This window comes from Xenopus tropicalis, chromosome 4 (assembly GCF_000004195.4).
Source record: "Xenopus tropicalis strain Nigerian chromosome 4, UCB_Xtro_10.0, whole genome shotgun sequence".
Lineage (NCBI taxonomy): Eukaryota > Metazoa > Chordata > Amphibia > Anura > Pipidae > Xenopus > Xenopus tropicalis.
Genome location: NC_030680.2, coordinates 143522377 through 143538230, shown reverse-complemented (window position 1 = coordinate 143538230; position 15854 = coordinate 143522377). Strand labels below are relative to the sequence as shown.

Below are 15854 nucleotides of genomic sequence, written 5' to 3'. Positions count from 1 at the left end.
TTGCTGCACTTTTTATGAACGACCTGCCGCTGCGAGGAGCAGCGAGACAACTGCCTCCCACAAGATGAACGACCTGCCCGAAAAATATTACATTTACATTCTTTTCTTACTCGCTAAAGGATATCCCCCCACCCCAAAAACATTGGCACGCCACCAAAGTCCTGTCTGCACTTCTGATTAAAGAATTTAGCTCTGAAATAAACAGAGTTGGAAGAAAGTAACGTTAAACCTGGTTTTGATAAAAAAAAAAAAGAAAAAATAAAGATTTTTTACTTTGATAGAACGAAGGGGAAACATCTGCCCGTGGCGGCGTCGGGAATATCGTTTTTCTGACCTTATTTCCCCATAATCCTGATAGCGGGAGAAGTAAAAATACAGCTACTTGTGATGCCCTGGGGGTCTTTAGTATGTATAGATGTAGGTTATAGGCATACCTTGGGTGTGCAAAGGATTCTGGGAGGTGGGAATATTGCCTTCAGTGGAGAAAGGGTAATGGACACTGTAATCATTTATTGCCCCAGTGTTTTCTTGCTGCATGGGAGGGGGACAAAAGGATAAAACACACCCCCTCCCATCTGGTGAGAAACCATTGGGGCAATAAATGCTTACAGGGCCATATTTCCAACTCCCAGAATCCTTTGCGTAGCCAAGGTATATTATATTTTATATTTTTTACCATTTCTCTGGCCAGCCGGCAGTCAGACAACCTTCTCCCGCTTGAGGGATTCTTGGACTTGAAGTCCCTATGGTTGTCTGGAAAGCAAAGGGAACTTCAACTCCCAGAATCCTTTACTTCAACAAGGTGAGGGAGGGATGGAATGATGAAAACACTTGAGTGGCGGTTAATGCCAATATGTGGGGCACCTACCCCCTGTGAGAAAATCGCTATCCTTATGGCCAAGGCCTGTCCATGTCTTTCATACATACTTTCTTCTAGAACACTGTGCCGTCGTGTTTGCCCCATTTCCCAAGCCTTCCCTGTGCCACCCTGGGCAGTATAGTAAAGAAGTCTAACAGAAGGTACCCAGGCCCGGTGCAATGGGCACTGGGCAAATGGAAGATGTCAACTGGTCCATACCACAAGGCTAGCCATTAGCCTAATTGGATGGTGCTGGACATATTCTGGCTGAATAAAAGTGGCCATACATGGGCCATTACAGCTGTAGACATAGACCCTTCAGACTGAGATGGCAGCTTACTGGCCCATGCATTGGGCCTTTGTATTGGCCGGGCCAAACAATATTTGGGTAAAATTGCCCATCTATCTACTAGGTGATGCAGCTTCTCCATAAGCCAACAGTGTGACCCAATGATTAGCCCTGACTCCAAACAATTGGATCTGCTTGTTTGGTGAGGTCCCCTTAGGGTGAAGACACACTGAGCTACTAGTAGCAGCTACTTGTCGTGGCTACTAAAATAGACTATGCCGATTTACTGATAATTGTCTCTACGTGTGTTTTACCAGAGGCAATTCTCAGTATTGTCTATGGCAGGGGATTTTCTAGGGTTTAGTACCCATGAAAAAGTAGCTGCTACTAAGTAACTCCGTGTGTCTTCACCCTTACTATTGGATCTTTGCCAAAAGAGCCACGTTTTGCCGAGTATGGCCCAGTTTTGTGGCCCCTCATTCCTGAGATTTGGCCAGTGAGACAGTGAGCTCTCTGCCATACAGAATGGGACAGCCATACATATAATTATTGTGCTCTAGCGAGACCGCCGGTCACACTCACAGCTCTTGCAGTTTCTGACAGAAGCTCCAGCCGGCGGAACTGATGGTGGAGATGGAGTTGTGGCTCAGGTGGAGCTGCTGCAGGGACAGGAGTCCGTACAGGGAGCCGCTGTTCACTTCCGTCAGGCTGTTATTTTCCAGATGCCTGGAGAGAATATTTAACCAAAAGAAAAAAAAAAAAGCACATTCATAACTTGGCCTTTAGCATCTGTAAATACATCCATCAAAGGTACATTCCCGTTTGCCTGACTTCTGCCCGGCTATGGAAGTTCAGCCCAGGGATGTGACCTGGGAGATGTGCGCAGCGAGGGTTTTATTGCTGGTGTAAATGGGCCGACTGACACTGTGCAGCCATTAATGTAAGCAGCCTGACACGGAACGAGAGAGAAAACGCCAGAGGATTTATATTTTAGGCACTTAAAGCCAAGGGATTTATAATTCAGCAAAGCAAAATGGCCTGTTGTATAAGCAAAGCTCCCAAATAAATGGCAGTGAAGATTCAGTTGTCCAAAGCTGTACCCTATAAAGCTGTCCCTGCCTGGGTTGGACCAAGGATGGGCAGAGTGAGCATGTCCAGTAAGCACCAATAGCAGCTCAGAGCTCACTGAGCATGTGCAGAGCCACTGACACTGAGAAGAGTGTTGACTGGCAGGGCCGTTGTCTAGGTTAGCAATAATTTGTTATGTTTTAGTTGTTCTTTAAGCGTCATTCGCCATTTCCCGTTGCTAACGCTCATATGCAAAGTTACGCTTCTTTACCTGGCTGTAACCAAATACACGGCCATAAATTGCTGGCTCGTTTACACACCTCTACTTAATGACGGGGGAAAAATACAGTTACAAAGTGAGCAGCAAAACAAGAAGGAAAAATACCATCAGAATGGTTCTGGGTCCGAGATGCAACTGTAAAAGAAGCAGGAAAAGCAGCTGCAGGGGGGCCCAGGAGAGTAGAGGGCCCCATGGGGTCCTAATTAATGAGCAGCTTCACAGTATATTGTTAAAGGACAACTAATACTTGGGTGTTTGCTTCTCTTCGTTAAAAATGGCCCTAGCCCAGGGTATTTCTCCTTAGGGTGGGCGCCAACTTCTCTCTTATTCTCAGGCATGACCAGGTCAGGCTTGGCACATACACAGTCCCAAAAGCTATAAACACAGTGAGGCAATGTTGGGCACCCCCCTAGTGACTTTATTTAATACCCCAGGGCAGGTGTTGTTCTTTTTTTCTTGAGGCAGGCAGCCACCATCTTCTTCCCAGGTATCTCTTGTGCCAGGTCAAACTTGGCACAGATTCAAACTTTGCCCCATGACATAGTAACATAGTAAGTTAGGTTGAAAAAAGACATACGTCCATCACGTTCAACCATAATGCCTTTATATAACCTGCCTAACTGCTAGTTGATCCAGAGGAAGGCAAAAACCCCATCTGAAGCCTCTCTAATTTGCCCCAGAGGGGAAAAAATTCCTTCCTGACTTCAAGATGGCAATCGGACCAGTCCATGACATGCTTATCTAAGGGGCTGAACTACCGGGGGTTCTATTGCGCCAATGAGAATTGGCCGAGGAAACTGTGGGGGGGACGGGCTGCAGGGCCCCATCACTTATAGTTCAATGATTGGCTTAAATAATTTATACAGAAGAGGCGCACTAGCCCAGGGTATCAAGTAGGCAATTGTTGCCACTAAGAAGAACAAAGTGCCAACCCCAGTGACTTTAGCTTTCCTTGCCCTTTAGAACAGATCAACATTGGGGGGCCCTTATATTAAACGTGCCAGTAACACCCACTTACACCACTGGGCTGGGGGAACATAAGGTGAGAGTAAAAAAAGAACAGGAAAGACAAAGAGAAGAGTCGAAATGAATACGCAGTAATGATATATATTACAGCACGCTCGGGGATTTATCCGAGCCATCGGGCGGAATTTCTAGGCGGATTCCAGCCAACCTTCCAGCGCACACTTACAGGATCTGCATTCTTGAGAGGCCCCAGAACGCGCCATCTGTTAGCTTGCTGATGTTGTTCCTCTGCAATTTTAAAACCTCCAGACTCTCCAGCCCTTGGAACGTCAGCCCTTCAATCAAGCGAATGCGATTCCGGTTCAGCTCCCTGCGATGGGAAATGTCACGCAACAAGTGTTACAGAGCGGCAGATAAAAGCCCCTACACGGAGCAGATACAAGATCGTATCGCGCGTCCCCCTTATCCGCTTTCCCATCTACAGCCTCCCCCGGGGAAATAAGAACTCGCAGCGAATCAAAGGGCTCATACACTGCACAAAACGGCCTCTTGTTGGTCCCTCTTGTCTGTTTGCAGTCGGGGAAAGATGATCCCCCTCCTCGGCTAAAACAATCCCTGAAAGCCAAACATGACTTTCTTTATTACTAAATCAGTCCCCTAGGCAAACTTTGCCTTAAGTACATCTCTCCTCATTACAGTAGCGCGTTCCCATCCTTAAAAGGGAATGTACCCCCTACTGTAAATGATAAGGATATTAGCAGTCACTGAGGGGTTCTGTGCCCATATAAAGGCACAAGGCTGCAGGCTGAGTTATACAGGGAACTCTGAGTATCACTCATGTATTATATGGGATAATGTACCCCCTACTGTAAATGATAAGGATATTAGCAGTCACTGAGGGGTTCTGTGCCCATATAAAGGCACAAGGCTGCAGGCTGAGTTATACAGGGAACTCTGAGTATCACTCATGTATTATATGGGATAATGTTCCCCCTACTGTAAATGATAAGGATATTAGCAGTCACTGAGGGGTTCTGTGCCCATATAAAGGCACAAGGCTGCAGGCTGAGTTATACAGGGAACTCTGAGTATCACTCATGTATTATAAGGGATAATGTACCCCCTACTGTAAATGATAAGGATATTAGCAGTCACTGAGGGGTTCTGTGCCCATATAAAGGCACAAGGCTGCAGGCTGAGTTATACAGGGAACTCTGAGTATCACTCATGTATTATAAGGGATAATGCACCCCTACTGTAAATGATAAAAATCACTAAGAAGATGGATAACCATATAACAGGACAGGACTATTTGTATACAAAAAAATGGTGGCTTGGATTTTGCTACAGGTAATGGAGCCCTGAGAACATTATATGCAGAGGGACTTTGGTTACGATATACACCTTTTAATGGGTCATGTGACACAAGTGACATCATTAAGCACTGGTGACATCATTAAGCTTTGTATAAGTAAATACTGTATAGTTTATTTAAGGTTTATTTTTATTTTTCTCTCTTCCAAGGACTGTGGTTTCTCCAGGTTCCCAGCTAAACCAACACTTGTGTGGTCTGGGGAATATGTTGCCTCTCTAGCGGCGATGCCAGACCGAGCGGGATTATTCTACACACGCGGAGGGATAAAACACTGATGATGATTGGAGTTTATTTTGTATTTTTAAGAAAAAGCCCGATGGGAAAAGAAGCGCCTTAATCTCTATATAAGCAGGGGAGAGCCCCCAGCACGCCCGAGCAACAAGTTCTAATATTATTTTATTAGGTGTTGTGTTTCCCTTAATGGACTTTGTGCCCGAGTGGAGCGCTTTCGGGGGGGCGGCCTGCTCCCAGGAGGTGCTGTATCTGGATTAAAAGGGGGTGGGGGAGGCTTAATTAAAGTTGCCATTGCTACTCACAGTTGGGTAAGTCTGGGCAGTCGGAACACTTTGACAGGAAGCTGGGAGATTCTGTTTTTGCTCAGCCGAAGTGTAAGCAGCGAGCGTGACAGGCTGTCAAAGGAACCCGGCTCCAAGCTGCTGATCTTGTTGCTTCCCAGGTGGCTGCGGAACGGTCATAAAAAAAAAAGAAAAGAAATCAAATAATCCTGCTATTAACATGAAACCAGATACTACAAATACAGCGTGTGTTCATGCAGGTATTGTCATCTAAAGGGGAACTAAAGCCTTAGAAAGAATGTGGGTCTACAGTATATAGGGCTGCTGTACTAGGCTGAAGGTATAGGAGCCCCCTGACAGTGCATAAAGCATGAATAGAGTATATTGCTAAGCACCAAGACAACTATGGCTGCCCAGAGCCTACTGAGCACGTGCAGCGTCACTGACACCAGGAAGAGGCTCAAATGTGAAGGTACAGGAAACAACATAAGTCCATTGTCACCGCTGGGCTGGTACCATCAATACCCTTGCACCCATAACAAGTAACTTACAGCTCTTTAATCCGGAGTCCTGCAGGGAACGAACCGCTTCGTATCTCCGTCAGCTCATTGGAGCTTAAGTCTAGCGTTTCCAGGGCAACGTACGGTTTCAACTGGGAGGGGTCGATGCTGCGGATCTTGTTATGGTGCCTGTAACACATAGAACAGATCAACTATAAATGCACAGTTACCATATCTCTTCTTCCAAAGGTTGGTAGGGAACATAACTGAGTATTTGTACGTTGTGTGTAATGAATCAGCACAAAATGGAAGTGAATTAACTATTTTTTTTTTATCATGGGCCAACATGAGAACATGAGAATTAGGACATTAAAGGACAATCTGCAATTGTTTTTTATTTTTTTATGTTTTTGTTCAGAAGCTCTTTCCAGGTTGGAATGTTAGCAGCTATCTAGTTGCTAGGGCCTTGTTTACCTTAGCAACCAGCCAATGGTTTGAACAGGAGACTGAAACATAAATAAGAAAGGAACTGGATAGAATGATAAGGAACAGAAATTAATGGTTGTTTGGCTGCCGGGGGGTCAATGACCCCCATTTGAAAGTAGGAGAGATATAGGAAAAAAAAGGTAAATAATTCAAAAAGTATAAAAAAAATAATGAAGACCAAATGCAAAGATGCCAATCTTTAGCCAATCAGAGCATAATAATGTCCTCAGGGCACCATTATCTATAGCAAAAAGCAAGTAACCCGCAACCACCAATGAGATATCCGAGTTTAGCAATCTAACTCCAATGGTGAATGCTAGGCCTGTTGGGTAGGTGCCCAAAATGTGTTCGGTTAGAGCAGGGGCCCCCAACCTTTCTTACTTGTGAGCCACAGTCAAATGTAAAAAGACTTGTGGAGCAACACAAGCACCATAAAAGTTCATGGAGGAGCCAAATAAGGGCTGTGATTGGCTATTAGGGGCCTCTATGCACCCTATCAGCTTACAGGGGGCTTTATTTGGTAGGAATCTTGTTTTTATTCAACCAAAACTTGCCCCCAAGTCAGGAATTCAAAAATAACTCCCTGGTTTGGGGGCACTGAGAGCAACACCCAAGGGGTTGGGGAGCAACATGTTCCCCCTGAGCCACTGGTTGGAGCCAAGTAACCTCTCCAATTCCTAAAAAGCCACTAAATGGAAGTCAAACCCAAACAAGAACAAGTGAAGCCCAAACCCATTGTGTTACTCGTTAACGTAATTTAGATGAATTTGTTGAGAATTCACGTCTTATTTTGCCTTTAAAAGAAAACACAATCCACCTGTGCCCTAATCCCCGGGGGGGCTGCATTGGTTCTGTTTAGTGGAAATATGCCCTCGTACCCCCCACCCCGGGAAGCCCCTGTTTTTGGGGGGGGAATGGCTGCTTGTCCCGGTTACCCCCTACCACACGTAACAAGGATCACGATTTCAGCACACAAGTGGCCTCCCAGATCTGCTGAATCAGAACTTCCCGGGGGAAACTGGGCAGATTCTCAGGGCCGCTGCAGATGTTCTGTTTATTCAGGTGGGAATTCGATCCAAAGGAACAAGGACAGGCCGACGTCAAGAGAAATGAACCCAAGGGGCCAAAGGCAAGAAAAAGCCTCGGGAACAGAGAGCAAGAAGTTTTTCTTCCCAACAAATGGAAACAAATGAGCCTCACGGAACAAAACTCTGCCAATCCCAAGTACTGAGAGTGCAAGGGCTGCTGGGAGCAACTTGGCCAACACCACAGCCCTGCAAATGGAATTAAAGGGGAACTATTCTACATATGTAGGGCTTGGCTCAAATGTATTTACCCCTGAAACAGACAGTAAGGATGAGGGTGTAGAACGCCTGCAAACTATAACGCCACACAATAAGCTGTACCCCCATACTGTACTGTCTAAGGGAAACACTATGGCACCCCCTACCCATATGTATAAATACAAATATACAGAGAAGGAATGTTCTGGGCACACAATAAGCTGTACCCCCATACTGTACAGTCTAAGGGAAACACTATGGCACCCCCTACCCATATGTATAAATACAAATATACAGAGAGGGAATGTTCTGGGCACACAATAAGCTGTATCCCCATACTGTACTGTCTAAGGGAAACACTATGGCACCTCCTACCCATATGTATAAATACAAATATACCTATACCATATGGAAGACACTGTAATCCCATGCTTGGTTGTACACTGCATCCCCACCAAGATTTTAGGAAAGAGTTAACATAGTTTAAAATAAAGGATTTCAGAGCTGGGAAGGCTTTGAAGAGACTTGTTAAACTATCCACAGGCTTCCTTCCTATGGCCTTTATATGGGCACAGAACCCCTCAGTGACTGCTAATATCCTTATCATTTACAGTAGGGGGTACATTATCCCTTATAATACATGAGTGATACTCAGAGTTCCCTGTATAACTCAGCCTGCAGCCTTGTGCCTTTATATGGGGGGCACAGAACCCCTCAGTGACTGCTAATATCCTTATCATTTACAGTAGGGGGTACATTATCCCTTATAATACATGAGTGATACTCAGAGTTCCCTGTATAACTCAGCCTGCAGCCTTGTGCCTTTATATGGGCACAGAACCCCTCAGTGACTGCTAATATCCTTATCATTTACAGTAGGGGGTACATTATCCCTTATAATACATGAGTGATACTCAGAGTTCCCTGTATAACTCAGCCTGCAGCCTTGTGCCTTTATATGGGCACAGAACCCCTCAGTGACTGCTAATATCCTTATCATTTACAGTAGGGGGTACATTATCGCTTATAATACATGAGTGATACTCAGAGTTCCCTGTATAACTCAGCCTGCAGCCTTGTGCCTTTATATGGGCACAGAACCCCTCAGTGACTGCTAATATCCTTATCATTTACAGTAGGGGGTACATTATCCCTTATAATACATGAGTGATACTCAGAGTTCCCTGTATAACTCAGCCTGCAGCCTTGTGCCTTTATATGGGCACAGAACCCCTCAGTGACTGCTAATATCCTTATCATTTACAGTAGGGGGTACATTATCCCTTATAATACATGAGTGATACTCAGAGGTCCCTGTATAACTCAGCCTGCAGCCTTGTGCCTTTATATGGGCACAGAACCCCTCAGTGACTGCTAATATCCTTATCATTTAAAGTAGGGGGTACGTTATCCCTTATAATAAGTGAGTTTATAGTTCAGCAACAGCAGGAATTCCAAAGTCTTATATCCTTGTACGTTCCAGCTGGGGCGCATTATTATAAGTGATTTCAAAACTGTGCGGCATTAGTCATAATTGTTTCTCTGTGATGTCGGAAAGGGAGGATTATAAAAATATTATTGTACAGTGGAAATGAAGTGAACTCATGTATTGCAGGATCAGTCTCAGCGCTATAAATTACTGCCTTTTTTCCATACGGTTACAGAGCGCAGAAACCGCCCGTAAATCCCGAGGAACGTCTCTTATTGGGGGGGGGGGGACGCGTGTCAAAGTGAAAATAAACGATCAGAAAAGCCAAGTCGTTATGAAATGCACTTTATTTTTTACTAAGCGCCAATTCATAAAAAAATTGGATTATGATCACATGGGACGGGGGGGGGGTTTATAAGGGCTGGGGATGTTCCACTGCAGAATGAGGCACGGACCGCCCCCCCTGAAAAAATAATTATGAATGTTACGACCCGAGATTGATTTATTTTACAAGGACATAAAAACGGACTGAAATTTGTCTTTCCTCGGCCGCTCGGGGTCTGCAAGTCATTAAACTGAGCTGGAAAATTGCTTTTTAACGGAGTAATTGGCTTTTCTAATCAATGTAAAACGCAACCACCTTTAAGCACCTTAAGGTCTCGCAAGCTGACATTTAGGTTTGGACGCCGTCCAACTCAATAGCGATGATGGAATACGCGCTCGTTCCCTTCCGCGGGGATCGCCCTGCCAAGCAAGGGGAAGTATTCCACCGCTTCAGCATTATGGCGTGGGTTTATTTTAGCGGAACCCAATTTCTTTTTTTAATTAAATTATCCATATCTGTTATAAATGTTTTTAAAAATCTGAGCTGTCAATCATATATTGCCTGCCCCGCCTCTATGCCGAAGGCATAGAGGCGGGGCAGGCATTATATGATTGACAGCTCAGATTTTTCAATTATAATTACTTTCACTTTCCATTAAGCACTTCCTAGATATCACCTAGACGGCAAATGCATATGATTTTGGGGTGATAGAAAGCTTGCCTTAATAACACTGTTTACAAAATGGCGCTGGCCATTATTTTCTTAGGGTGACGGGTCCCCTTTAAACGAAAGACCTGAATGCACAGAATGGTTTGGGCCAACTGGATCTCACTTTTCATTTGAATCGTAAGGGGGCAAATAGCAGAAGGTTTCTGAATGAATAAACACAGGTTCCCTCAAGCCTTAGTGCTCTAGGTAGGGGGTAAAGATGTTCAGAACTTTATTCTGCACTTGACGAATCTATCCCTAAAGGACAACCCCAGGTAATATTCATGCCTATGGGTGAAGACACACAGGGCTACTAGTAGCAGCTACTAAAATAGACAATGCTGATCATTTACTGATAATTGTCTCTACGTGTGTTTTAGCAGGGGCAATACTCAGTATTGTCTATGGCAAAGTATTTTCTGGAGTTTAGTAGACGTTAAAAAGTAGCTGCTACTAGTAGCTCAGTGTGTCTTCACCCTAAGGGTAAGGGTAAAGACACACGGAGCTACTAGTAGCATCTACTTATCACGGCTACTAAAACAGACAATGCTGCTCATTTACTGATAATTGTCTCTACGTGTGTTTTAGCAGAGGCAATTCTCAGTATTTTCTGGCTTTTAGTAGCCGTGACAAGTAGCTGCTACTAAGTAGCTCCGTGTGTCTTCACCCTTAATCCCAGCACTAAGACAGACTACTGTGTATAAAGGAGGACCATACACGCCAAGTTCTCGATTAATGAAAGAATGAAACCCCCCCAAAAGCACCCCCTATGCAAAGGGCCCTCATTCCCCTCCCAAACCACATCTTATGCCCCCCCCCCCCCCATCAGCTGCCCCCTTGCCCAATTCCTGGCTGAGAACGGAAACTAACACTGCATGGTTGTATGTCCAGTTGCACCATATACAGTCTGCCCGGATTGGCCCCCAATGGGCAGGCTGCTTCCCAGCTATCAACGGGGGGTGGGGGCACTTCTGCCACTGCTATGGAGAGTCACTCACTCACTGACCGGTAGATCCTTCTATAAGACACAAATGTATCCCCCTCAGGGAAAGGAGGCTACAGTGGAAACATTCAAGAATGGACTTGGTGCCAAAATACATTGCTTCTGCTGTTTAAAGGGAAATACCAGCTAAAAACAATGAAAGAATATAATTTCCCCATACAGCTTCATTCAAAACTTACAGACTGTCCGATAACGGAAAGCATTGAATTCTCTGCACTGCTGGTCCCGACTCCATAAACAAAGTAGCAGAAGCCACCTAGTAACAGAACCGATTTCTGCTTCACTGTCCCAACAATCTGACTGCAGAAAGGGAAAAAGCCTAATAGCACAATTACAAAATATAGATTGTAAGCTCTACGGGGCAGGGACCTCCATCCTCTTGTGTCTTTGACTCTTAACTTATTGCAACTGTATCTTGTATTTATTTGTATTTATTGCTATACTGTGTATTTATCTATTATTATCTTAATAACCCCCTGTTTGTATTAATGTATTCTACTGTACAGCGCTGGGTACATAAGTAGCACTTTATAAATAAAGTTATACATACATTTAACGAATAATAGTAGAAAGTTCCTTTGAATTCAGTTTTTTTTCGTTATTTTTTGGGGCAGAGAACCCCCATATGTAATAAAAGGCGCTATTGTTTGCCCAGGGGCAGTGACCAATAGATACTAATAAGATGATTGTTTTTAAACAATAGCGATGATGGAATACGCGCTCGTTCCCTTCCGCGGGGATCGCCCTGCCAAGCAAGGGGAAGTTTTCCAACACTACGGCATTACGGCGTGGGTTTTCTATTAGCGGGACCCAATTTCTTTTTTTAATTAAATCATCCATATCTGTTCTAAATGTCTTTAAAAATCGGAGCGGTCAATCATATATTGCCTGCCCCGCCTCTATGCCGAAGGCATAGAGGCAGGGCAGGCAATATATGATTGACAGCTCAGATTTTTCAATTACAATTACTTTCACTTTCCATTAAGCACTTCCTAGATGGCAAATGCATATGATTTTTGGGACCTTAGGACCTTTTATTACATAACCCCCCATAGTTGCTTCTTATCCAAATGAAAGGCAGATTTGAATGGGCCTTTTGGATCAAGCGGAGAAGTAGAAGTAGAAAAAACCCCCTTAGAAATATAATTGCAGCAGAGAAAGAAAAAGTCCTGAATGTATCAAGGTTCAATACATTTGAAGGGACCTCTGGGAATGGGGCAAATGCCTAAACGCAGCTCGGAGCCACGTGATTGGGCTGCGCGGGAGCCAAGCGTCGCAGTAATATCTCTCAGATGCACTTTAAAGTGATTCACATCGGAATAATACAAAACAGCTTGTGAATCTCAAATACCAAATAGGGGCAATAGCAGAATTTTGGAAATTGCGGCCGTATTACTGTGATTAGGTGCCAGATCCGTAATTGCAACCAAATGGGACGCGCGTGAGCCTTTCAGCCCAGCGCAGACCCTGATTAAACCAGTTTGTTTTTGGAAATGTCTGACATGGAAAAAATACACTAATTGCTGCATTTACTGTATTTGTCTGTTTACTACAAACACGTATTTGGAGCCTATTCAGTAATTACTGTGATTGGGTTAATGTGCGACGAGCAGACACCGGCACAGACTTCCCAATCTCATTGGCTGCAATGGGAGTTACTGATGCACAACTCTGACACAGTGCTGTCTAAAAGCAAATTAATAGCTTAGTATCAAATGAGGCCACAGTCAAAGGGGATTCTACTCTTTTATACACATCTGATGAACCTTGTGCTCCCACAATTTACAGAAGAGGGTACATTATCCCTTATAATACATGAGTGATACTCAGAGTTCCCTGTATAACTCAGCCTGCAGCCTTGTGCCTTTATATGGGGGGCACAGAACCCCTCAGTGACTGCTAATATCCTTATCATTTACAGTAGGGGGTACATTATCCCTTATAATATATGAGTGATACTCAGAGTTCCCTGTATAACTCAGCCTGCAGCCTTGTGCCTTTATATGGGCACAGAACCCCTCAGTGACTGCTAATATCCTTATCATTTACAGTAGGGGGTACATTATCCCTTATAATACATGAGTGATACTCAGAGTTCCCTGTATAACTCAGCCTGCAGCCTTGTGCCTTTATATGGGCACAGAACCCCTCAGTGACTGCTAATATCCTTATCATTTACAGTAGGGGGTACATTATCCCTTATAATACATAAGTGATACTCAGAGTTCCCTGTATAACTCAGCCTGCAGCCTTGTGCCTTTATATGGGCACAGAACCCCTCAGTGACTGCTAATATCCTTATCATTTACAGTAGGGGGTACATTATCCCTTATAATACATGAGTGATACTCAGAGTTCCCTGTATAACTCAGCCTGCAGCCTTGTGCCTTTATATGGGGGGCACAGAACCCCTCAGTGACTGCTAATATCCTTATCATTTACAGTAGGGGGTACATTATCCCTTATAATACATAAGTGATACTCAGAGTTCCCTGTATAACTCAGCCTGCAGCCTTGTGCCTTTATATGGGCACAGAACCCCTCAGTGACTGCTAATATCCTTATCATTTACAGTAGGGGGTACATTATCCCTTATAATACATGAGTGATACTCAGAGTTCCCTGTATAACTCAGCCTGCAGCCTTGTGCCTTTATATGGGCACAGAACCCCTCAGTGACTGCTAATATCCTTATCATTTACAGTAGGGGGTACATTATCCCTTATAATACATGAGTGATACTCAGAGTTCCCTGTATAACTCAGCCTGCAGCCTTGTGCCTTTATATGGGCACAGAACCCCTCAGTGACTGCTAATATCCTTATCATTTACAGTAGGGGGTACATTATCCCTTATAATACATGAGTGATACTCAGAGTTCCCTGTATAACTCAGCCTGCAGCCTTGTGCCTTTATATGGGCACAGAACCCCTCAGTGACTGCTAATATCCTTATCATTTACAGTAGGGGGTACATTATCCCTTATAATACATGAGTGATACTCAGAGTTCCCTGTATAACTCAGCCTGCAGCCTTGTGCCTTTATATGGGCACAGAACCCCTCAGTGACTGCTAATATCCTTATCATTTACAGTAGGGGGTACATTATCCCTTATAATACATGAGTGATACTCAGAGTTCCCTGTATAACTCAGCCTGCAGCCTTGTGCCTTTATATGGGCACAGAACCCCTCAGTGACTGCTAATATCCTTATCATTTACAGTAGGGGGTACATTATCCCTTATAATACATGAGTGATACTCAGAGTTCCCTGTATAACTCAGCCTGCAGCCTTGTGCCTTTATATGGGCACAGAACCCCTCAGTGACTGCTAATATCCTTATCATTTACAGTAGGGGTACATTATCCCTTATAATACATGAGTGATACTCAGAGTTCCCTGTATAACTCAGCCTGCAGCCTTGTGCCTTTATATGGGCACAGAACCCCTCAGTGACTGCTAATATCCTTATCATTTACAGTAGGGGTACATTATCCCTTATAATACATGAGTGATACTCAGAGTTCCCTGTATAACTCAGCCTGCAGCCTTGTGCCTTTATATGGGGGGCACAGAACCCCTCAGTGACTGCTAATATCCTTATCATTTACAGTAGGGGGTACATTATCCCTTATAATACATGAGTGATACTCAAGAGTTCCCTGTATAACTCAGCCTGCAGCCTTGTGCCTTTATATGGGCACAGAACCCCTCAGTGACTGCTAATATCCTTATCATTTACAGTAGGGGGTACATTATCCCTTATAATACATGAGTGATACTCAGAGTTCCCTGTATAACTCAGCCTGCAGCCTTGTGCCTTTATATGGGCACAGAACCCCTCAGTGACTGCTAATATCCTTATCATTTAAAGTAGGGGGTACATTATCCCTTATAATACATGAGTGATACTCAGAGTTCCCTGTATAACTCAGCCTGCAGCCTTGTGCCTTTATATGGGGGGCACAGAACCCCTCAGTGACTGCTAATATCCTTATCATTTACAGTAGGGGGTACATTATCCCTTATAATACATAAGTGATACTCAGAGTTCCCTGTATAACTCAGCCTGCAGCCTTGTGCCTTTATATGGGCACAGAACCCCTCAGTGACTGCTAATATCCTTATCATTTACAGTAGGGGGTACATTATCCCTTATAATACATGAGTGATACTCAGAGTTCCCTGTATAACTCAGCCTGCAGCCTTGTGCCTTTATATGGGCACAGAACCCCTCAGTGACTGCTAATATCCTTATCATTTACAGTAGGGGGTACATTATCCCTTATAATACATGAGTGATACTCAGAGTTCCCTGTATAACTCAGCCTGCAGCCTTGTGCCTTTATATGGGCACAGAACCCCTCAGTGACTGCTAATATCCTTATCATTTACAGTAGGGGGTACATTATCCCTTATAATACATGAGTGATACTCAGAGTTCCCTGTATAACTCAGCCTGCAGCCTTGTGCCTTTATATGGGCACAGAACCCCTCAGTGACTGCTAATATCCTTATCATTTACAGTAGGGGGTACATTATCCCTTATAATACATGAGTGATACTCAGAGTTCCCTGTATAACTCAGCCTGCAGCCTTGTGCCTTTATATGGGCACAGAACCCCTCAGTGACTGCTAATATCCTTATCATTTACAGTAGGGGGTACATTATCCCTTATAATACATGAGTGATACTCAGAGTTCCCTGTATAACTCAGCCTGCAGCCTTGTGCCTTTATATGGGCACAGAACCCCTCAGTGACTGC

At 44.2% G+C, this 15854-nt stretch overlaps 1 protein-coding gene across 2 annotated transcripts in view; it reads right to left on the bottom strand.

Annotated features, from left to right (window-relative positions):
* Positions 1–15854, bottom strand: part of lrig1 (leucine-rich repeats and immunoglobulin like domains 1) — an 83951-nt gene that overhangs the window by 20221 nt on the left and 47876 nt on the right. For both annotated transcript variants that reach the window (XM_004914155.4, XM_002938366.5), the window contains exons 4-7: positions 5904–6041; positions 5374–5517; positions 3689–3832; positions 1731–1874 (exon numbers count right to left, since the gene is read on the bottom strand). In XM_004914155.4, the coding sequence (XP_004914212.1) occupies positions 1731–1874; positions 3689–3832; positions 5374–5517; positions 5904–6041 (570 nt within the window). The remainder of the gene's footprint in view (positions 1–1730; positions 1875–3688; positions 3833–5373; positions 5518–5903; positions 6042–15854) is intronic.